The following is a 24,480-nucleotide window of genomic DNA, read 5'->3' on the forward strand; positions in this document are numbered from 1 at the left end:
GGTACCAAAAATACAATTCGCAAGAAAAAAATTTATATATTGGACTTTATCAAAATTAAAAGCTTCTGTTCTTTGAAAGGTATTGAGAAGAAAAGGAAAAGACTAGCCACAGAATGAGAAAATGTTCGCACTCATACAGCTGATACAGGACTTGTATAAAGAACTCTTAAAATGCAAACAAGGCAATCAAAAAATTTGCAAATCAAAATGGGAAAAGATTTGACACTTTACCAAAGTTCTATAGATAGTAAGTATATGAAAAGATATACAGCATAACTAGTCATTAGGGAAACACAGATTAAAACCATCTGAGATACCCTTATGTGCTTATTCAAATGACAAAAATTAGAAAAACTGATCATACCAAGTATTGGTGAGGATGTGGTGCAATTGCTGGTGGGAAGGTAAAATGGAAAAACCACTTTGGAGAACAGTTTGACGGTTTCTTAAAAAGTTAAACATACACTTACCATATGATCCAGTCATTCCATTCCTAGATATTTAGCAAAGAGAAATGGAAGCAAGTGTACATAAATTACTTGAACACAACTTTTCATAGCAGCTTTACTTTTAATAGCGAAAGGCTGGAAACAACTCAAATGTCCATACACTGAAATACCATTTAGTAATAAAAGGAATGAACTATTGATAGACACAACAACTTGGTGAATCTCAAAGTAATTATGCTGAATAAAAGAAGCCAGAGGGGGGAAAACTATATATTGTATGACTCAACTTATATAAAATTCTAGAAAATGCAAACATTTATATTGATGGAAAGTAGGTCGTGGTGGCTGGGGATTGAGGAATGGATGAGGATGGGTGGGAGAGAGGAAAGGAAACTTTTGCGGATATGTTTATGATTTTGATTGTAGCGATGGTTTCATGGTTGTATACAGAATCAAAACATCGAATTGTACACTTGCAATATTTTCAGTGTATTGTTGGTCACTTAAGACTCGATAGAATAATTAAAACATGCATTTTTTTTGACCAAGTAACTTTACATCTTAAGATACTTGTAAAATATGTTTAATGCCTCATAAGTCGAAATTGTAAAAATTTGAGAACAATGCAATTCTATTATTAGGGGAAAAGTTAAATAAATTTTGATACTGTCACACAATGGAATATTAAATGGTTTTAAAAATAATTTTGTTAATCTTTATATACAGAGAGATGCCTAAGATATTTTAAATATAAAAAGTAATTTGCTTGCTGGTGGAGACATAAAATGGTACAGCCACTGTGGACAATGGTTCCTCAAATAATTAAATACAAAATTACCATATGACCCAGAAATTCCACTCCTAGACATATATGCAAGAGAACTGACAACATAAGTCCATGTAAAAACTTGTACATGTGTGTTCATAGTAGCATTATTCATAACAGCCAAAAAGTGTCCATCAACTGATAAATGAATAAACAAAATATAGTATATCCGTACAATGGAATATTATTCAGACATGGAAAGGAATGATATATTGGTGCATGCTATAACATGGATTAACCTGGAAAATGTTATGCTAAGTGAAAGAAGCCAAACACCAAAGGGCACATATTGTATGATTCCATTTGTACAAAATGTCTACAGTAGGCAAATCCATAGATGCAACAAGTAGATTAGTGGCTAACAAGCCCAGTGGGAAGGGGGAGATTGGGACTAACTGCTAATAGGTACAGGGTTTCTTTATGAGGGGCCGAAAATGTTCTGGAAATAGATCGTGTGATGGTTGTGCAAACATATTGAATACACTACAACCAGTGACGTGCACACTTGGAGATGATGACTTTTATGTTATGTGAAGGATATCTCAGTTTTTTCAAATGTTATTTAAAAAAGCTATGAGGGGACTTCCTAGGTGGCACAGTGGTTAAGTCCCTGCCCCAGGAAGATACCATATGTCACGGAGCAACCAAGCCCATGCGCCACAACTATTGAGCCTGTGCTCTAGAGCCTGTGAGCCACAACTGCTGAGCCCATGTGCCACAACTACGGAAGCCCATGCACCTAGAGCCTGTGCTCCACAACAAGAGAAGCCACCACAATGAGGAGCGCACGCCCCACAATGAAGAGTAGCCTCCACTCACCGCAACTAGAGAAAGCCTGTGTGCAGCAATGAAGACCCAATGCAGCCAATAAATAAATAAATTTATAAAAACAAACAAACAAAAAACCCATGAGGAGTAAATGAGGCAATGTTTAAAAAAGCAATTTGGGTACAGTATAATTGAGTAGATTAAAATACCAATTTTGGGGACTTTCCTGGTGGCACAGTGGTTAAGAATCCATCTGCCAATGTAGGGGACATGGGTTCGATCCCTGGGTCAGGAAAATCCCATATGCTGTGCAGCAATTAAGCCCGTGTGCCACAACTACTGAGCCCACGTGCCACAACTGAAGCCTACACACTACAGCCCATGCTCCGCAACAAGAGAAGCCACCGCAATGAGAAGCCCGTGCACTGCAACAGAGTAGCCCCTACTCACCACAGCTAGAGAAAGCCCACACGTAGCGACAAAGACCCAACACAGTCAATAAATAAATAAATTAATTAATTAATAAAAAATACCAATTTTGTTTTAAAATTGTATGCATACGTTAAATAGATAAATTTAGAAAACTATTCACTAAACTGTTAGCAACAGTTGTCTCTGAGGAGTGAGACTATGGAGGACTTTAACATTCCAATTACTACATTTAGTATTAAGTAATCTATTATATATAGAGTATACATAGTGTCTATTATATATTTTACATATATTCATTTTGTGATTGAGTAAAATCAGAGACTTAAGTGATTACATATGTATGCTGTCAGAGTTTGCTCTTAAATATGTGATATAGATGATCTTTTAAAAATAATCCTTTGATTACATGAAAATCACTCTCTCCTTTTTGTACAAGTGTAGGCTTTTGTATTGAAAGAAATATTTTTCTTTTAATATATGATGTATATGTTATATAATTAGATATTTTATATTAAAATATTGTTTAAAGTCTTAAAGTAGTCCCTTTTTTGCAGTAGAAATTTGACTGTTAAACTTGAGTACTCACGAATATTTTAACATTACTTTCATTTCTCATGGTCAGTTCAGACTCCATTTAGGCTAATCCTTCTCCCCAGAATTTAAGTATAAGGACCAAAATTACCCCTTGCTCAAAATAAGCCAAATAAGCATCAACATTTCATCAATGGCTGAGATGAGCTTTTTGTGATCCAAACGCCTCTATGTGGTGGGGTGGCAGCCATGAGATCTCCTGATGCAGGGAGGAAAACGAACCAAAGGCACCAGCTGCCGTGCTCTGACTTCCATCACTGTGTTCATGCCAAGACCCTGTTCCCCTGGACTGTTTTCCGTGATTGCTCATGGCAGGGAAACGAAGGCGGGCCCGTGTTTGAAAGACACAGGACTCCACTGAAGGGTGCCTTTGGCTCGAGGCCTCCCTGTTGGTCGTGCCAGTCTTCCTTGGAACAGTGCTGAGTTCTTCTCTTTTTTTCTTTTTTAATTAATTAATTTATTCATTTATTTATTGGCTGTGTTGGGTCTTCGTTTGCTGCGCGCAGGCTTTTCTCTAGTTGTGGCGAGCAGGGGCTACTCATCCTTGTGGTACACGGGCTCCTCATTGCGGTGGCTTCTCTTGTTGTGGAGCACAGGCTCTAGACTTGTGGGCTTCAGTAGTGTGGCTCAAAGGTTCTAGAGCTCAGGCTCAGTAGTTGTGGCGCACGGGCTTAGTTGCTCTCCGTGGCATGTGGGATCTTCTTGGACTAGGAATCGAACCCATGTCCCCTGCATTGGCAGGCGGATTCTTAGCCACTGCGCCAGCAGGGAAGTCCCCAGTGCTGAGTTCTAAGATGTTCCCTCTCTCATTCACAGGGACTGGGTCAGCCCTGGTCTGATGGCTCTGCCTGCCTCCTGCAGCTCTCCATTTTCTCTCTCCAGCATCTGCCCCAGTAAATCTCTTATGTCTCTAATCCTGTCTTAGCTTTGGCTTCTCAGATGACCTGGACTAACACAAGCAGTACCCAGAATGATCCAATACAAGACTGACATTTGGGACTGACCCACTAACCATGCAGCAGGCAAAGAGGATGTCAACCTGGTTGATGGGGGGCGGGGGGCACAGATAGTCCCTGGTGTGAGGTGGTGACTCAAATGCTAAAGATTTCATTGATGGTGACTTGGGAAAAGCTCCTTGAGGAGGGGAATGCTGTGGCAGATGTGATGACTCAAGCATTTGAAAGCTCTGGAGAGAACAATGTACTCCAAGACAGCAGAGCTGGCTGATTCCTGCTAAGCTACATTGATGGCAGCGGAGGGATAATGAGGGACTGAGAGCCATTAACAAGCAATTAATGGCTAAGTGTGAGAGCCAGAGGGTCTCTTTGGTAGCTTCCAAAGAGGCCCTTCCCTTCTATAGAGTGGGAGAGCAGACACAGTTGAACAGGTCAAAGATCAAATAGAATTGCAGAGATTCCTAGATATTTGAACACGCAGCTGAGGCAGATCTGTTATATCAAGGTCAGGGTGCTGGTTGGGGAAAACCTGGGACCCTGAAAGCTGTGATGAGGGCATGTAGATGGATACCCCTGAGTATAGTGTCTCTGCAGGGCTACCCCTCACCCCCATCCTTTAGGCTTGCAGAGGTGTCCCATCCTTTCTTGGTAAAAGTTAGCCCTTCTATCAAGCCAGAAGATGCTCCAGAAACCTCACCCTTAGGGAGGAACATGTGCTTCCCTCAGTAGATGTCCTCACCTCCTCCCTGTCCGATAGCCAAGATTCAGTCCCAGCATAACCTGGGTGGGTACATGTTGGGAATGATTAAGAAGGAATGACACTACACACCAGGAGAGCTGCAAGAATTAGCTAGTATGGGACTTCCCTGGTGGCACAGTGGTTAAGTATCTGCCTGCCAATGCAGGGGACACGTGTTCGAGTCCCGGTCCCAGAAGATCCCACGTGCCACGGAGCAAATAAGCCCGTGCACCACAACTACTGAGCCTGCACTCTAGAGCCCATGAGTCACAGCTATTGAGCCCTCGAGCCACAACTACGGAAGCCCGTGCGCCTAGAGCCCCGTGCTCCGCAACAAGAGAAGCCACCACACTGAGAAGCCCATGCACTGCAACGAAGAGTAGCCCCCGCTCACCGCACCTAGAGAAATCCCGCAAGCAGCAATGAAGACCCAACGCAGCCAATAAATAAATAAATTAAAAAAAAAAAAGGAATTAGCTGGTATGTACCAGCAGGAGCAGAGGTGTACACTGGGACTGTATTTTGAAAGTGGTTGGAAAGGGGCCTGAAATGTAGCTTTCTCAGGACCTGAGATTCAACACCTTGGCAAGGACCCCAGGGAATGGGGCAAATTCACTGGCAGGTGGTTCTTAGAAGTCTGGGCAAAGCAATGACAACACTCAGTGCAGTGGGAATTTCAGAGCTGCCCACAGTAGGAAAGGATTCTGCCACAAGTCCAGGCTGCAGTGCCAGCAATACTGCTCATTGGTCCAGGGAATCAGAGGAAGGGACAAAGAAGCTGAGGGAAGTAGGAACTCCAGAACGCACCCTGTGAACTTCAGACTCCTGCCACTTCAGGGAAGTTTTTAGGGGGTCCAATGGTCAGGAGCATGCCCGGATATCTTCTCAAAGTAAAAGACATACGGGTGCATCTTGCATTCCTGCTACATAAGGAAGCCCAGCACCCTTATGTAGCTTTCTAGGGGCTCAGGAGACAACACATTCCACAGGTGAAAATATTGCTCTGGCCCATATACTACATAGGTAAATGCCAGCCTTGAGTAGAGATCAGCGCAGGAAATACTCTACAGCAGGTACACCAGCACTGCTGCTTGGTCCACATGACTGGGCAAAACCCTATGGCTTTGGAAGGTGTCAGTGTTGGGAAAAGATGCAGTGGGAGAAGATGAGTCACACTGCCGTGGGCTACCTCAGAACTGACATGATGGAACGGGGTGGCCATGGTAGCAGAGACAGAGGCATCTAATCAGGGGACCCACCTCACCCTAAAGAAGGTGGATGGAATAGGCCTAGGACATGAATATCACACCATTCAGCTTCACGGAATGCAGAAACAGTCTTCTGAAGGCACAGTTGAAGTGCTAACCTGAGGCAATGCCCTGGAAGCATAGCGTACATTCCTTCAAGTTGAGATCCACGTGTGAAATCAGAGGCCTCCAATCTGCGATCAAGAGCTGGAAGCCGGTGGCTCCACTCATTGATCTCCGAGAGACGGCAGTGGGTGGTGGTGTGAAGCAAGAGCTTAATTCCCTGCCCAGGAACTGAACCTGGGTAGCCTGGATGAAAACCAGGAATCCGAGCCACCAGAACCCCCTGGCTCCTGCCTCTGGTGAAAAATGCATTTCTCATGGAGGCAAAAACTGTAAAAACAGGTACAAAGTTTATTGTTAGAGACATAGCCTAACAACAAGTGGGAGCACACACAGAGGTCCTGCCCTAGGACCCTCCCCAACACGCGTGCACAACTTTTTTCCAAGATGGATTTCAGCCCAGAGGCTTTAGCATCATGTATTATGGGTTTGTGCCCCCTTCTTTTGGACCCCCAAGGAGCCTTCTTGCGCATGTGCAATGTCTCCCTTGCCCCAAGGATGGGTAATATATGACCTCTTGATCTTTACTCAAACAGCACTTAGTCCCTCTCTGTCCCAGCCATGACTGTTATCTTAAGGTGTCCACAAGAGACAAAGCCTGGCTATTTACCCTGTTTCTGCTGTTACTTCCATTTCAGAGAGCAAACAGGAGGCTGACTGTAAACGCCTAACCTGGAGCCCACCTATCTCCTGTCTCAGGAAATGCAAACAGGGGCTACTTGTAAGTGTCAGGCGTGAAGCCCGCTTTTTTCCTGCTTCATTACCACTGTAGGGGAGGAAAACTTTTCCCTCCTTCCCTTCTAGGGAACCAAAAAGCTGTCTGGTCACATCTGATTCTATTCCAGTCAAAGCCTTGGTAATATAAGCAATGTTTCCAACTGTGACAGACTGGAGTACAGATTCTTTTGAACTTATGTAAATAATTATATTGTCGTAAAAATAAGAACACTCATGAAGAGTTTTTGGATTCTAAAGAAATCAGGTAGGGAGAAAAAGATAAATGTTTTTCATCTTTGTTCACAAAGGTGTATTTTACCAAATTGCTGATTACTTAAAGAGAAAAAGGTATTCTTAAATCTAGAAGAATAAAACATAAAAGAACCAACAATATTTTAAACAAAAAAAAATCATAAAAATGATAATCATCCTCATTGGTTCATTCAGTCCCAGTAATTAACTCTTCCTGATTTTGATCCTTTTTTAGTAGTTTTACAAAACCATTAGTTTCTCCATTAGAGTTCTGTAAAGTCTCACTCAGTCCGCCAGTGTGAAAGTTGTTAGAAATCTGTGTTCTAGAGTACTTGTCAAGAGTCCTTTTCCTGAATCCTTCTGAAGAGGAAACACTTTTGCAAAAACATCAGAGTAAAACAATAACTTCTGTAAATGACAAAAGACTTTAAAATGCCCGTGGTTAAAGATCTGACAAGAGCTCATTACAATGTTACTGACAAGGAAATTTGGTTATTTCTGTAACATACATCTTAAGATAATAACTAGAATTACAAGTGATGACATTATACTAGGACATATCAGATTTCTAGGAATTTCATACAATTTCTGGAACACTTATACACCTATACAAATAAAACATAAAGAAGGCTTAGTATTAACTCCTTATTTGATAATGTTTCCCATGTAATTTAACATATCAAATAAAGCTAATTGGTTTAACCCCTCCCTCTCTCATTTTTTTAATAAGGAGAGAGAGCAAATTTTGGTTTTGAGATGTTTCAGGGGCTCCCAGAACTAAATCCCATTAGTTTGAGGTCAGAAAGACGTCATTTAGAATGTATTTATTTATTTTTTTGGGAGCGGAGGGGAAGTTTACCAAAAATCTTTTGATAAAAAGATTTTAAAACAATTACACGGGCCCATTGGTCACTGTGAAACAACACTTAGTTACCTATTTAACCAAAGTGACAAAGACTGCAGGCAAATACAGAAAATTACATAATTGTCAAAAAAATCTTTAGCTCTTTTAATAGAGAAGACTTGGTCTTAGGTAATCAAAGACTTGAAGACAGTGTGAAGCATAGTAAATTATTTCAGTAAGACATTAAATCTTTGCTTTCCAAGCAGATTATTTAAAAGGTAAAGAAAACCTTTCATAATCTTATCAAGAACTGACCAATGGCCCAAGAAAACTTTGAGTTTTTAGTACATGAAAGAAAATTAAAATAAGTATACTATTGATATTAAAGCTTATTAAAAACTATTCTAATAAACTCATTACATTTTTAGCCAACTTGAGTACACAAAGTAAAATTCCGTTTCTCTCTTCCTCTCTCTTCCCATTTTTTTAATATCAACTTAGTTTGTCCTTTACTTTCCTCTTATTCAGAAATAACCAGTTTTACTTTAGAGCAAATTTACTTTCTTTTCCCTTAACAGAAATGTATCTTCATACCTCATACCTTACTTTGCATACAGAGTTGTTTCCCTTATTATTTCTAGTAGTTTTGATTACATCTTATCCCTTAAAACCTTAATTTCTAGTGAAAATTAAGAAGGAAGCAATTGTGAACTGTTACACATTCTTTGATAAATTTATGAATACATCTCAATTTCTAGATGCTTACACTTCCTCATAGTATAATTTTTCAATGTGGCACAAGATGTTTACTAACAAACCCAAGTATCTTTAGTTTCTGTGCAATAGGCAGCCCAAAGCGGATAAACCTATGTTCAATAATTAATGTTCCTGTGTTTTATCTTATTTGGAAATGATCTAGGTATTCAATGAATTTTCAGCATTTAATTTAACTTAGCAAAACTCTAAGGGTGTAAGTTACCAAAGAGATTTGGGAAACCATTTAAGTAGACATATCATAAAACATATTTATTGTTGAAACATTCACTTAAAAATTTTTATCCCACTTACATTTATTTAATTCACTTGTTTCCACCAATCCTATCTAGATTACTTATGAAAACTTCATGAGACATCAAAGCAGCCAGTCATCACCTGACGTTACTTTTCTTGCTGACTAATTTGACAACAGAGTAAACATGAACTTACTTGACTTTCAGTAAACTTAGGCAGAATAAAAGTATTATACTTAATGTAATAACTCTGAAGACTTGCCTATTTTAATAAACCAACAAACTTAAATTAGTTTTCACTTAAAATTACTCTAGATCACATGAACTTGAAAACATCTGGGTTTTCATATTTCCGAGAGTACAGTTAATTGATATAGCCCTTGTTTGTCTTTAAGCCAATTAAATAGAACTCTTTACAAATTAATTTTGGCAATACCATTCGAAGGTAGAAAAATATCACATATATAAAACATGTATCCATAGACACACATAAACACACAGACAGAAACAGATTCTACAGCTTTTGTTCCAAAAATTTAGCTATGAATCAAGTACAAGAATATAAAACTCACTAGTTAATAAATAACAGTTGGAATATGTTAAGATTACACACTCAGACACTAAGGCTTTTAACTATTTGTGGAGAAGACTTTTAAGATTTGTATTTTCCTTTGACTAAGCTTATGGAGGCTATAGCGTAACATTTGGGCAAAGGAGCTTTTATAGCAGTTTGCTTATTTCAAAGCCCTTTTCCCCTTTTTTTCCCTGCCTTCAGTCTCAGGTGTTTGTGGGCAGTGTTTCAGTTATCTCCTGGAGTGTTTGCATTTCAAAGACATGGTAAGATGTATATCTTCAATGAACAGAGAAAGAATGTTAGGTTTTCCTTGGGAGTTTTGGAGTATATTTGTCATCAAAAGTCTAGGGTAATTACTATTTAAAACTTTCCTTCTTTTTCTTATGTGCAGGACAATTGTACTTCCAATGTCCTGATTTTTTACAGTAATTACAGATGTCTGAAGGCAAAAAAGGCTATGAGTGGACTTTGAGTTGCTTTCAGAGTTGGGCTTTTGTTTCTCTAAAGGGTGAAGTTGCAAATCAAGGATTTTGGATTTTAACTTCTTTTTTCTCTTGCTTTCCTGCAAGCTATCTTCAAAGAATGGGGTAGCTGCTTCTGTAATAATGATAACAGTTTGACTAGCCCACAGTATTTTGAATTTGCCTTTTTATATCAGGGAGAAAATTTCCTACTAAAGCAGAAATTAAACGATTTTTATGTTTGGGAGCTTCGCAGTTTAGTGCAGTGTGCCTTTGAAAAGTCTGTACAAAGCATTCAACAAAGGCCCTTGGATGTTCTTCTTTCTGAGTGTACAATTCAACCTGAGACCAACTCACCTTAAGGGGGAAAGCTTCTATTATGGCTTCTATTAGCCCCCAAACCTGGGCCTCTGGCTGATGCATTTCCAGATAATTTGTAGGAAGGCCTGGGAGAAATTCTGGTCATCTGTTTCCTCCATGAAAGGGCTTTCAAATGGCCACTAATCTTTCTAATTCCTCTCTCTAAATTTGGTAGGCTCTTCTGAAAGTGGAGGTAAAAGGGCTTTATAATTTAAAAGGTCTGTCACTGTCCAGGAGGCATAAATTCTTGGTGGTGGGGGGGTCAAAGATACATCTGTAAAGGATATTACATAGGAAGGCTTGACGCTTGCAGAGCCTGATTTAGAGCCTAGGAAAATAGGAGCATTTGTAAAAGACAGTCACGTGAGCCTTACTGACCTTCCCAGGTGCTTTTGCTAAATTTACTTTCTGGCTTTGAGCATTGACACGAGTAACCCATATACCCTGGGTGTAGAGACCAGGCTGGAGGGCTATCTGTAAATCTTGCAGAGAAAGGAAGGTTAAAACAGGCAGCTGGGTGTTAAAGGGATTTTCTGGGGGAAGGTTGGGGAGTTTTGGTAATTTGCTAAGGAGACAGTGCTGGATTTTAGGGAGGGGAATTTATTTTGGATGTCAACTTTAATTTTTTTGTTCTAATTTCTGTTCTTTCAGCTTGTTAAGGTATTTCCTCAAGCTTTTATAGTCTTTTGTGAAATCTTTTTAATTTGGTCTTTCCATAAATATCAATAAGATAATAGTTTAGGATGAGAGCTTGCTAAAAAAAAATTTTTTTCTTTCAAATGTAGCCAATGCAGAGACCCATCAGCTGGCCATTGAAGAGTAGGCTCTTGCAGTAATTTCAAGTGACTCAAACCAAAAGTCTTTTTATGGCTTAGCCATGAACACAAGAGGGATCCCAAAGACAGAGCAAAAGATGCAGCTCTCACAATATCCAGAAAGTTCATTCCCAGAGTTAGCCTAAGAAAGCAAAGACCTCCGTTGTCACAGGCAGTAAGACACCTGTAGTGCAAACAGTGTCTTGGGTCTCCCATGAGAATGTGAAATGCCTCCCGTCACAAAGCCGCTAATTTGTGACACTGGGAAGGCGCTACTGGAATGGGGCTTTTCCAGCAGTAACAAGACAATGATGGTGGAAATGACAAAGGTCCTTTATGGACTGGGACCCCTTATGACAAATTCCCCTGAGAGCTGGCACAGTCAGACAAAGAGAATGCTGAGGCTTTGTGTCTCAGAATCCCAGTCTACTTGACCACCAAAGGCAAGATGAACTTGCAACTTCCAGCTGGCAGAAACCAGAGAGAATATTCTCACTGGTCACAAAGCCAAGCTCTCAGGACAAAGAACAAGATGAAAGGAAAATCTCCTCTGGTTTTTATGTACGTAGGGGACCCACAGCAAAGTTTGCCCCCATAGATGCTGGTCTGGTGACAACTGTGAACTCACCTCCTTGAACAAGAGATTTATAGGACCTACACCTGTGTGCTACCCTATGGTTTTCTTCCTTAAGATAAATGACACAAAAGACAGAAAAGAAAAGAATGACCACCTCTGGGAAGAAAGGGATCAGTAGAAAACAAGCTCTCTTCACATATCTCTACAGAGTTGCTATACCCAAGTAACCGGTTCACACAGATATTTTCTACTGCTAATCCAAATTTTAGAAAAAGCAAAGGACTCTCACACGCTCACTTCCAACAGACCCTGCAGGCAGAGATCCGGGAGACCGACGTGGTAAGGAGTCTTACCTTCTGCGGGCGCTTGTCAGAGGTCCCAGGGTCTCTCAGCTGCCGCAGCCCCGGAACAAGCAACAACCAGCCTGTGGAGAGTCCCACGCTGGGCGCCAAAGCTGTAGGGCAGGAAAACGTTTCCCTTTTGCCCTTCCAGGTTCTTTGGCTGATCTGATAAAAACTGACCCAAGATAGATTAACAGGAGAAAAACAAATTTAATTTCATACATTTGGGAGTCCATGGAAACGTGAGACTCTGAGAAGTGACCCAAACCGGCAGTTTTATACCTTTAGACAAGGAAACAATTTGTGATGAATTGACAGAACAAAGGGGTTTGGACCTGGGGTAGAACATTATTGAAGAAGTAACAAGATTTGTTTATACAGCCTTCTGGGCCTTGAATACCCTACTCTGCTGATAAGGATGCCTTCTACACTCCTGGCACAGGGAGGGTAACGTCACAGGGGAGATTCATTTCCTGCTTTCAGGGGACAAAGGAGGATCAGGATGTCCTTCACGTGCTGGCTGTTTCTTAAGTAACTTTAATTCACAATAATCAATATACCGGCGTACGTGTTGGGGTGACATATTCCGCTCTCCTTCATCATCACCACCAGCAACGCACTGGGGGAATTTGTCTCCCTGTCCCCACAGCCCCGGGCTCTGCAGAGTTAGAGGCTCTGGTCTCCAAATAGGGCACATTTTTGCCAAGGAACACAGCCAGGATCCATTGAATTACAATGTAACTAACAAGTTACAGCTGCTGCCCGGGCACTGCGGATTCCTGATGCCAAGGAACCAGCAGGTTAGAAGAGGAGTCACCATATGGGCAGGGATAATTGACCCTGATCAGTGGAAGGAGATGGTGTGGCTTTAAACAAGGGGCCAGGGAGGGCAGAATGTGTATGGAACCCATGTGATCCGCTTGGACCACCTCTTGGTACTGCTGCATCTGCTCACGAACCTGGGCAGCAACCATAGCCTGAGAAAGGTAGGCTGCTGTGTTTGATCTCAGGGCCACAACTGGAACGCATCCTCTTCCTCCTCCGTCATCCATTCTAAATGACTGCTCACCCCAACCCTCACCTTGGCAGGAATCAGTGGCTCACCTGGTGGTATGATGCAAACCTTCATTCCCAATGTTCCCAAGGGCTCTGATCTCTTGGTAATCAGACTTTTCTGGGGTGACTGTTCTGGTGAGCTGATGTGATTATTTCTGTTTCCTTGACAGGTTTGTATCATGGAGTCCCTCATAAGGTGATGGTATTCATTAATGTTACTCATTTCCTATCTGATTTTATACTTGTCAAGGAACATTGTTACTAGGTTTTATAAGTAGGTTTTCCTAGTAGAAAGAGAATTGTCAACCCGTTGACACAGGTATTCTAATCTATCTAGCATTTATTTCCTTCCTTTAAAAAATCATTTTTAAAATTATACAAATAATATACAATTATCATGAAATAATTTTAAAAGTATAAAAGCAAAATTTGAAATCCACGTCTTATGTAGTTTCCTTTAATCTTACTCAATAGGAGCAACACTATTTTTTGTTGTGAATTGTTTTCTCCATTGGATATCTGATGCTCAAGGTGTTTTTTTAATGACCTTGTTTGAAAGGAATTTCTTGTGTATTTACCCAGAATGAACTAACAAAACTGAGTTTTTAAACACACAAAACCGAGGGTAAACTCTGTCATTCAGAGTCCTTTATAATTCTCACAAGCCAATCTTTTATTGTCTTTTATGATGGCAAACATTAAGCTTTGCAAAAAGTGTAAGCTTCAGTTACCACTCACAGAATATGAGAGATCATTTTGGAAGAATACGTATAGTGCTGTGTTTACCTCATTTTAAAATTTATTTAGTCTTATGAACTATGACTCATTTTTTTAAAGAACTTTTATTGAGATATAATTGACATACAATAAAATGCATATATTTAAAGTGTACAATTTGATTTTTTTTTCTTATTAGTAATGTATATATGGCAATCCCAATCTCCCAATTCATCCCACGACTCATTTGCTTATTTTCTAGAAGTCTTTTCACTTCCCCAAGGATAAAGTGGGGGTTAAGAAAAGTGACTTTAGTTCAGTGTGAACTCAGCATGCACCTACTTCAACAGTTTTAAAAAGAACGTGTGAAGGCAAGTCTGAAATAATTAGGTTATAAATTGGCTTAAAAAAAAGAAAAAGGCAGTCCAGTGGTTAGGACTCCATGCTATCACTGCCAAGGGCCTGGGTTCGATCCATTGTTGGGGAACTAAAAATCCTACAAACCTCGTGGTGTGGCCAAAAAGAAAAAAAAGGAAACAGTCAATATTATCATTGACCATTTTCAAACTCAAAGCAATTCCTGATGAGAAAAACTAGTTCCCTAAGATGAGTAAGATTAGGCTATTAGTGTACATGAAATTTAGCTCTAAAGATGTTCCTCAATGGAAAACATCTGGATCTTTTAAAAACTATATTTTATTTTTATTTATTTGGTTGCTCCAGGTCTTAGTTGTGGCAGGCAGGCTCCTTAGTTGCAGCACGTGGCCTCCTTAGTTGCAGCTCACACGTGGGATCTAGTTCCCTGACCAGGGATAGAACCCAGGCCCCCTGCATTGGGAGAACAGAGTCTTACTCACTGCACCACCAGGGAGGTCCCCATATAGATCTTTATTAAAGTGGTTTCATTCAAGAATGTACCAATGACACTTGAGCTTAAGATTGTCAAGGGAAATTATTGTTTAAGGAACAGAAAAAGCAACTTACCAAAAAAAGGTTGATAAAACTGTCTCTGGCTAGGGAACTAGATCCTACATGGTGCAACTAAGAGTTCACATACCACAACTAAGTAGCCCATGTGCCGAAACTAAGAAGCCAGCAAGGCGCAACTAAGCCCGGCACAGCCAAATAATAAGTTAAATAAATAAATAAATAAATAAATAAATAAATAAATAAATATAAAGTAAATAAATATTAACATTTAGGATTGGCCTTTTCAATGTCTTTGTGTTGCAGTAAAGGTTTTGAAGGCCTACGTCCTTCCATGAAAACATCTCAAGGACTAGATGATATCAACCAGAGGATAAAATGTTATTAATAAAGTATTAAAATAGACATTCAGGACGTTTGTGTTCTTCTCAAGTTACTTATTTCCAGGTTTAATAGGTCTAGTTTTTATAGGTCTGATCCGAAATTGATTTTAGAAGCCAGGCCAACTGGATTTAAATTCCTAAAGCTACCATACATTTTGGGGCACAAATAACAAAATAAACACTTTGAGTAAGACCTACTTTGGGGTGATACGAGGGCCCAGTGGGACTAATCTGCTTTCTGAAAAATAATTGAGAATCCAAGCTAATCACACATAGGAACCAGTTTATTAGATTGTCAGTGATACTTTGAGACAAATTCAAGTTATTTTATTGTACTTTATATAAACAGAGGAAGGGAGGAAGGTTTTAAACTTCAAGCTTTGTTCAGCATGTGCGCAGTTAGCATCCACAAAAGCACCATTGGATATGGAAGAATTAGCACCACAGAAGTTTAGGACCTAACTGTTAACATGCATCACTGAAAAATTTGGAACATGAAAACTGAAGTAGTACATGGTATGGTCTATTATAAACAATACAAGGCAATTCATGACTTGTTTTCATACAGTACAGTACAATCACCAATCAATGAGAACTTTTTAAGTACAATACAGGACAAAAAACACTTTGTACCCTGTTAACACTAAAGCAGCTACAGATTTAAAAACATGTTTCTTGCAAGAGGCGGCGGGTTGAGACGATCCCTCCTCCTCAGTTTTTAAATGCAGAGTTATATAGTTACATGATCTCTTAAGAAAGTATTTTCAAATCTCTGTCTCCCTACCTCAATGCGTACAAATGGTTTTCTTGAAGATGGAAAGGCTTGATGAATTAAAACAGAACAAAAGAAAACAAAACAAAAACCTGATAGAGTCAGGGAGTACTGCAGCGTGGTGGAAGATACTCCACGTACGATCGGTTTGAAAATGATGGCAATGGTGCTGACACTCGTCTTCCCTTCCGTGGAGGAATGTCAAGCACAGGAGCCTTGCATTCACGATGAACTTCGGTTCATTTCTTTCACCAAAGGCCTCTATTCTGAGGGGTAACATAAGAGACTTATTCCTTATTCCTCAACTGTTTTTGTAGTGTCATAGGGCTGTTCCTTATGCTGGATTTGACAACAGTGAAAAGGGTTGATATTCTCTCTGGATTTAGGGTAATTTGTGCGCTAAAGAAAAAATATTAATTTAAATTTAGCATATATGAAATTTTAAAGGGAGTTTCACTATTTTCACAGTACAAACCCATAATGAATACGCTTCTGTCTCACTGAAAACCTTTCTGTTAGAAAACATGTAACAAACCCTCAATTTTAAGTCATGTCTAGGCCAATTTTGGCATATTTGAAGATACTGTATAAGAAATGTGCAATAAGAATAGATACAGGTATATTCAGATCTCAATGCATTGATGCCAAGGAAAATATTTTTTTACTCCCCAAGAGAAGAATATACCTTGAAGCATCTATGCAGACATATGAATCAATCACATATCTGCCCAACTTCTAATTCTGGAATAGTGATAACAGGGTCATTTAGGAAAAAGTACTCAATTACAGTACGGCAGCAATTTTATGTTGTATATATTTAACAGCAAAAACATTTTTGAAAATAGAATCAGTACTATATGGTAAGTTTACAATTCACCATCTCTATACTTGTAGTACATGCGTTTATTTGTTTTCTCAGTTTTTAAAAATCCCACTAGGACCAACATCTTTCAGAACAACAATCTAACATTAAACAAAAGCCTTCTAAGGAAAATAGTTAGCATCACAGAGATTTGAGAAAAGCCTGTTACTCAGCATCACAAAATACTCAATAGATCTACATTTAAGATTGTTCATGCCATGACATTAACACACCTTGGGGTTAATACATCTTATTTTAAAAAGAAAACAAAGAAACAAACCAAAGAATTGACATGGAATTTATCTTTAGTTTCTCCTTAGTAAGAGTAGAATTCTAATAAACTTGACTCCTTTCTGTACCATGTAATGATGACTATATCTATGAAGCAGCACTTACATTTAGCAAAACATTTACGAGTTAACGATAGGAAAATGGCCACTAGAGGGAAAGAATTAAAAATTATAGAAAAATGTTATAATGTTATAATTTAAAATTATAGTAAAATTATAGAAAAAAATTTTTTTCTCAAGTGAACTGCCCCCAAACAAACAAACAAAGCACAAAATTTGTTTGCTTTAAAATATTCTTCTGTTGAAAAACACTTTTGGATACACGTTAGCCTATCCTTATAAATGTCATGTAAGAGATGTAAGGTGTAACTTGAGAAAAAATTTAACTTTTGGAAAAAAATCCTATTTTTTTTTTTTTCTGTTGAACCAAATCTATTGTTTAAATCAAGTAAGAGACAGGTATACACGGCAGCACATCCACATTACTGATTTAAATTTGGTAATTCTGCAGGCATGGCTGACTTGAGTATAGAAGAAGCAACACTGATTTCTTAATGTTTTAGGGTTACATTAAAAAAATCCCTCAACCTAAACAAAATTGAGAATGACAGGCTGGCTTAATAGTTTTGATTGCTCTTATCTTTGAGCAACACTTCAAAACAAGGTAGTACCAATTAAAAATAAGATTTAAAAAAAATAAAACTGTCTAAAAATCTTTCAATGAAAAAGTCTTCAAAATTTACAACATTTTAACCTTGAATGATTGCAGACTAACTTAAGGCTGACAGTTTTGCCATTATCACAAATGCTTTTGTTATGCTTGAGTTTTTTCTGTATGGTTCATTGGTTGTATTATGTAATGCAATTTTCTGTTAAGTTAAAATAGTTTGAATTATTACACTTTATTATAAGAAGCTTTAGAAAAACACATAAGTTGGATAAATTTATAAAAGGATAAAGAATATTTTATGGGATTTTAGACAAGATCTATACAGACAAATAGCTTAGTTCAAGGTAATAAAGTGCCTTCATTTCCAAGTAATTAACTTTTCACTAAAATACTTTAAGGCGTTATAAGAAACTTAAAGTTATCAAAAGTTTGATATGGGGCTATGCTATTAATTAGCATTCTTTCATAGTCCTTATTTCATTTAATCTTTTGACCCATATTAGGTAATTTTTAATAATTAGCAGCTTAAAATGATAAAATTTGAATTGCAAATTCTGAATTCATTTAGTGAGAAAAAGGAAAGATGTATACTTTCTAAATGCTGTGGTTTGTACATAAGACTCACATGTTGCTTGCGAACAATCTAAGTTTATGTCGCAATATACAACAGCCAATGCCCCGCCAAATTCAACAGAATATTTAATCCCATGGCAAACAGGGCCATCATTCCATTCATTCATATATTCTGTTGTCTTTACATTTTAAATGATCATGCAGCCTTAAATGAAAAAGGCCACAGAAAATCTAACATAAATTCTTCAAAAACAGGCACAATTAATATTTTTATTGCAGTACCTTACGCATACTCTTGTATTGATGCCAATATCTAATATTAAAGCATTTATATTTGTTTTCATTTTGCTTCTAATACCCATGGATGTATCACAGTAAAATACTGGTAACCTAATTGAAGTATATATAATAGCTGTATCATATAGAATTCTATTTCTTGTGATTTCTCTTCGGAGGATACGGGGTATTTTAAGCACAGCTGTGTCCTTAGTTCTCTTGGCAGCCCCAGATTTTAAGATAGATTGTGACTATATGGACATCAACAACTCAGTTGGTTATAACCAATGAAAACAAATTAAAATGTTTGAATATTCTTTTTCAGGAATTTAGTTAATTTTATCAGAAAATTACTGAAGTCAGGCACCAGATTAAATGGCCATGATATCTAAAATGCTTTCCTAATTACCACTGATTAATTTAAAATGTTCCTGAAATTAAAGATTTTTGAGATTAGGAATGAGGAGGAAAGGTAAGACTCATTGCAAAGAATAGTTTATGTTCCAAAGAGTTAGAAAAACAGGAACTACCAGCAGGAAAAAAGTGCTAGTCTTAACACTGGGTTTGGTTTCAAATCTAAAGCCTGGTAAGAGTAATTCCTGCAAATTAAAAAAAAATTAAAATGGCATAAAGTTTTATAATTGCACATTCCTTTACCAAAGTGCCACAAGTTACCACAAATTTTAAAAAATGTACATGATTCTACTTTTCAAAATCTAAGTATATATAAATTTACCTTTTAATAGTATAGTACAGACAAATAGCATAAATATAAGCAGGAAGATGAATTATAACTTTCTAAAAACAGTATAGTGTGTTTTAAAAAAATAACTATTAAGGACCTTTGTCATTATGAAGATTCAAATCCAAGTATAGCCAAAGCATTCCCATAAAATCTGAAAATATCATGAGAGTTTATTTAGGCAAATTTTAGTAACACCCTGCCATGCAATGCACAGACATCATATGGTTTTTTAAAAACACAGTTATCTTGTTTTTATGTGATTATATATTATACTTAGTTTCTTCAATCACTGAAGTGACAATATATGCAATGACTGAGTTTTGCAGAGAGTATTAAACATTAAGGTTTCTAGCCTTAAGTGTTCTTTCCTATTAAGCACAGCAAAAATGTCTGATGCATGGGTTATTAATTTTCATGCTACTATCTGTTTATTCTAAATTGAAATGTGAAATGGAAATGTACAGAGGTAATATAATAAGGACAAAAGGACATTAGAGACCAAAGCACCAATGTACGGAACAAATAATAAGCAACTGCGGTGGAAGCTCTCCATGTTATTAAATTTGGTGAATCGGGAAGACAAAAAAGAAAAAAAAAAGATCCCTTTACCATGTAATAATTATATTAAGTATTTTAAAATAAATGGCACCCACATACGGTTAGAGTTTTAATAGTTTTGTTGCTTGAGTGTGACGAAGTTAAACTAGGGAGGTGTCGCATTATAAACTGAGACCAAAAATATTTTATTATTCAGAGGAGAGAGAGAACGTAGGATCATGATTCTCAATGACAGCTCACCTGTCTTTTGTGATGCCACAGGCTAAACACTGTGGTGTGGTGTCTCCTTTAATTAGGATGAATAATGCTGGTAAAAACATACAATAACTTATGATAACATTAGGATTAGATCATATTCATGGAATATAAAATGACTAGCAAAAAAGGACTCCTTCCTTTTTGTACAGTTTGAGAATTCTCCCTTGGGTGTAAAAATGACCACATAAAAGCATATGAAAGAAATGCCCAATTCTATAAATTCTTCACCCTCTGAGACTATAGAATGGGATATAAATTGGTATCCTAGTCCTCTGAGAGAAGTAACAAACTTTAAAAACAAGTAAAATCAGAAAGGATCACGCATGATAAATCACTGATGACAACTCTCCCAAAACCAACATATAATACGTTAGTCAAAGAAAGGACAGATATCCTTCCTACATAATTTAAAGAACCTTCTTGTTGTTTTCGAATGTGAGAATATCATCTCTTGTTGGTAAGTAATAGTCCTAGATACTGGTAGCGTTTAAAAATTACAAGTGAAATACTTCAAATAACACTGAAATGCATAATATTCTTAATAAAAGCTGTAGACATGTGGAAACTCCATACTACACATAACATTCCAACTATACATTTGCTCATGTAATACCCAGATTAATGTTTCCACAATCTTTCTTCCTAAAACACATATATTTTTTTTTCTTGATTTTGCAAAAGCTAAGCAGTTGTATTTACCTAATTTAGCTTTTCCCTGGTAGCAGTGCTATAGTGATAAGTACTGAATATACCTATGAGAACCATGCCTACCATAAAATTAATCGTTTTCTACTATTCAGCTCTTTTATAACACTTTTCATTTCCAAGTGCCTCACAGTTGGTTATAACAGTCACTTCTCATTGGATCCCTGTGAAGAAGGCAAAGTTAATAAATTGCTTGAACAGTGGTAGAACTACACAGATGCATTTTCTCCAATCCAACGGCAGTTGCCCTATTCTATGTGTCTATACCATACGTTCTCTGGGGCCAAAGACTAGATCTTGTCTGCTGTACATCCAGACGTGGCCGACTATCTAGCTCATGCTGTATACAAAATAATATTTGTTGACTTCATGAAGGAGAATTGAGATTGAGAAAACAGAACAGAGAACTTCAACTCCACCCCTCAGAAAATCTGCGCTCACCCACTTTTGCTTCTTCTCTGCTACAGGAGGGTATTTAGTATTACTCGTCTTAAATGATAGGGTAGGATTACTCACTCACGATGGCAAAGCCCATATGGTATATACCATCCCGAGTATCAATGACATGACTGTTACTACAACTACTCCTAAAACTTTGAATGATTCGCTTTGCCTTTTGCCAAATATTTAAATGAGAAGTTGTACTTTCATGTACAATAGACTGTTCTTTTCTTAAGCTTATCAGGCACAAAGAATTAAGGAACTAATCCTCCCAGCTGCAATCATCATCATGAATATGGAGAATATCAGAAGGGAGTGGAAAGACAGTTACACAGACAGGGCAAAAGGAACTGGGCACTAGCAGTCTTTCAATGGTTTGGAAATAAGTGCAGGAAAGTTAAGATCCTTGAGAAGATGGAGATTTTAGTGAACTAGGTGAATGGTGAGATTAAACTAGATGATGTCAAAGTCTTTTCCAGCTTGAAAATTCTATGTTGTGCTAACTGGTTCCTCCGATACGATGGGACTCTGTATGGTAATCAAAATATATTTTGTTTTTAACAAAAAAGAATAACCTTGTAAAGTTTAATATTCTGGAACTCTTGAACAACTGTATTAAATGTTTTCTTTAAAAACCGTCATTAGGCCTCCTTTGCAACAACATCATGTAAAGCCTTTTAAATCCTAAATAAATCTACTTAAATTATGTCAATACAGTGTGGATATTATAATAGTTTGTGTTGTCAGCAAAATTAGCAGCTAAGAGCTTGCTCATACTCCCACTACTTTACCTGAACGTGTCCTCTAAAGAATAGGTCTTACCAGTTAAGTACAATTCATGACCTCATTTCCAATTTCAAAGAGAGAAAGTGAAAGAAATTATTTCTTGTAAAAATTAGACATGGTTTTAAGTCACATTAGTAGAAACACTAAATGGTAATGGTATTAAGTTTGAACCTCTAAACTACATGTTAATAAAAACAGCACTATTAATCAGAACATTTTGACTGAGAAGCAAAGCATTGTTCATTCCAAAATTAGGAAGCAAAAATCTAATTTTTATTAGCAGAAAGCATAAATATATGGGTGGAGGAAAGATGATTTTCCATCAGCTTTAATTTCTGCTAAGTTAGGACTTTTCAAAACTCTTCAAGCTGCATATACTTACTGGGAAATCGGGCTTAGAATTCTTTATTTCACAACCTAAGACCTCTTTACCCTTCGAACATTAAACTCATGTCATTGCGCATACTCAAATGAGAACCAGGGCCACATTCTCACTTTTCCACATGGCAACAAACATTATTGGCCGTTAATTAAAATTGATTACTACAACCAAAAGGATGATGAACTGCTTAGAGAATTCGTGCATACTGCTTGAAAGCAGTTAATCGTCTTCACAGTTTAGAACGTATATTCTTGAAGCTGAGGATGATAGCACTTCAAATCCTCCTTATGGGTTAAATCACACTAATGAGATTCTCTTGGTAATTTGAGTGTAACTGCCTTTTTATGAGAAGTAAGACTTAGGCCAAATTCTACATTAAAGTAGGTCATGTTAAAGGGGAGTTTCATTTCAGTATTTTTGGAATAATCAGAAATGAAATATGAATGTGGTAAAATAATTTAGGAACCATAAGGAAAAAAATAGCTATCAGAGAGGAGAAGGAAAGTATGTGTATTTAGTGGCAGGCAGAGAAGTAAAAGAAATGAGAAAATAAGTAGCTGAGAGGGATTAGAGAATAAGAATAGTCTGAAAAGTTATTAATATTCTCTCAGTTACCTGGCAAAACATTTCCTTTGAGGGTCTTCTTCCATACAACTGATACAGCATTGTAGTACCATATGGCTACTCTTTCTCTTGCTGAATTGCTGTGTAAATATTGAAAATGACTTCCTTCCTTCCCATAAAGTTAAGAAAGTGCCTGGTGTGTATGTTCTTGGTATATGACAGTGTTTGGGATCTCTTTGCGGTTCTGCAGCTCCTCCTTTTAGAATCTTAAAGGTGGACATGGCGTGGATTGGGAAATGGACTAGCCAAGAGCCAGCTCAAGCCTCTCCTTTATTTAGTTACATCAAAATTCAGACTCCTCTTCGGTAAGAAAAGGATTCTCTTGAAAAAGACAACAGCAGATAGTAAAAATTCCTCCTTTAGACCTATTGGTACACAATGTACTCTGGCTTGCTAGAATCACAGTATTATCTTTGCTTAAATATACTACTGCTCCCCAGAATCTCAATGACTCTTTGCTTAAAATGGCAAAATTTAGGTAAATTCAATTAGAACTTTCAGAAAAACAAAAATGCAGTCTGGATGTTGCTTTCATTGTTTCCACTCTCCTTCCACTAAGGACCATTGTGTTTCCAGTAATGAAACTGAGTTCATAAGGTCGATGTTATATAATTTTAAGAGTGCATAAAAGCTACTGAGGCATCACCATATCAATAAACAATGAAAGCATTCCTTCCAGCATGCTTTGATAACAGAGATATCATAAGGAGTGTCTCCTCACCTGGAATTATTTTTCACATTACTTTCTGAGGTCGAAGCAGAAGTGTAAAGTAAAATAAATAATAACCATTCTTTGGCCATTGCAACTGCTGAAGTGCACCAGCTCATTAGCTGTGTTTTTAATAGAATAATTTAGAGTCTCTCAAAACAGTATGCATATAACTAAGGTGGGAGAGTTGTTTGAATGTCAGGCACACTGTTATTTAATATTAATATCTGAGGGTATTTTGTCCCCTCCATTTTTACTACAGGTTTGCTGCCATGATTCAAGGAAGATACTCAGTGAAGATCTGCTTATTTTTTCCCTGTTTTAAAAAAGCAGCATTAGGGTCTTTGCTGGTGGCACAGTGACTAAGAATCTGCCTGCCAGTGCAGGGGACACAGGTTCGAGCCCTGGTCTGGGAAGATCCCGCATGCCGCAGAGCAACTAAGCCTGAACACCACAACTACTGAGCCTGTGCTCTAGAGCCTGTGAGCCACAACTGTGGAGGCTGAGTGTCACAACTACTGAAGCCCGCGTGCCTAGAGCCTGTGCTCTAGAAGGGAAGCCACTGCAATGAGAAGCCCATGCATGGTGACAAAGAGCCGCTCCCACTCACCACAACTAGAGAAAGCACGCGTTACAGCAACGAACACCCAACGCAGCCAAAAAT

At 37.9% G+C, this 24,480-nt stretch overlaps 1 protein-coding gene across 3 annotated transcripts in view; it reads right to left on the reverse strand.

Moving 5' to 3' along the window:
- Positions 1-15,292: 15,292 nt before the first annotated feature.
- PURG (purine rich element binding protein G) overlaps positions 15,293-24,480 on the reverse strand; it is a 34,400-nt gene continuing 25,212 nt past the window's right edge. Inside the window, exons 3-4 of one of the 3 annotated variants that reach the window (XR_009047713.1) lie at positions 20,941-21,038; positions 16,226-16,336 (exon numbers count right to left, since the gene is read on the reverse strand). Coding sequence is in view for 2 of the 3 variants with exons in the window: in XM_057696974.1 (XP_057552957.1) it covers positions 16,232-16,336 (105 nt within the window). In the remaining variant the exon portion in view is untranslated. Of the gene's footprint in view, positions 21,039-24,480 lie in introns of all 3 variants that reach the window. The other 2 variants (XM_057696974.1, XM_057696975.1) reach the window with 2 other exon arrangements.

This window comes from Hippopotamus amphibius, chromosome 10 (genome assembly GCF_030028045.1).
Source record: "Hippopotamus amphibius kiboko isolate mHipAmp2 chromosome 10, mHipAmp2.hap2, whole genome shotgun sequence".
In the NCBI taxonomy this organism is placed as follows: Eukaryota; Metazoa; Chordata; class Mammalia; order Artiodactyla; family Hippopotamidae; genus Hippopotamus; species Hippopotamus amphibius.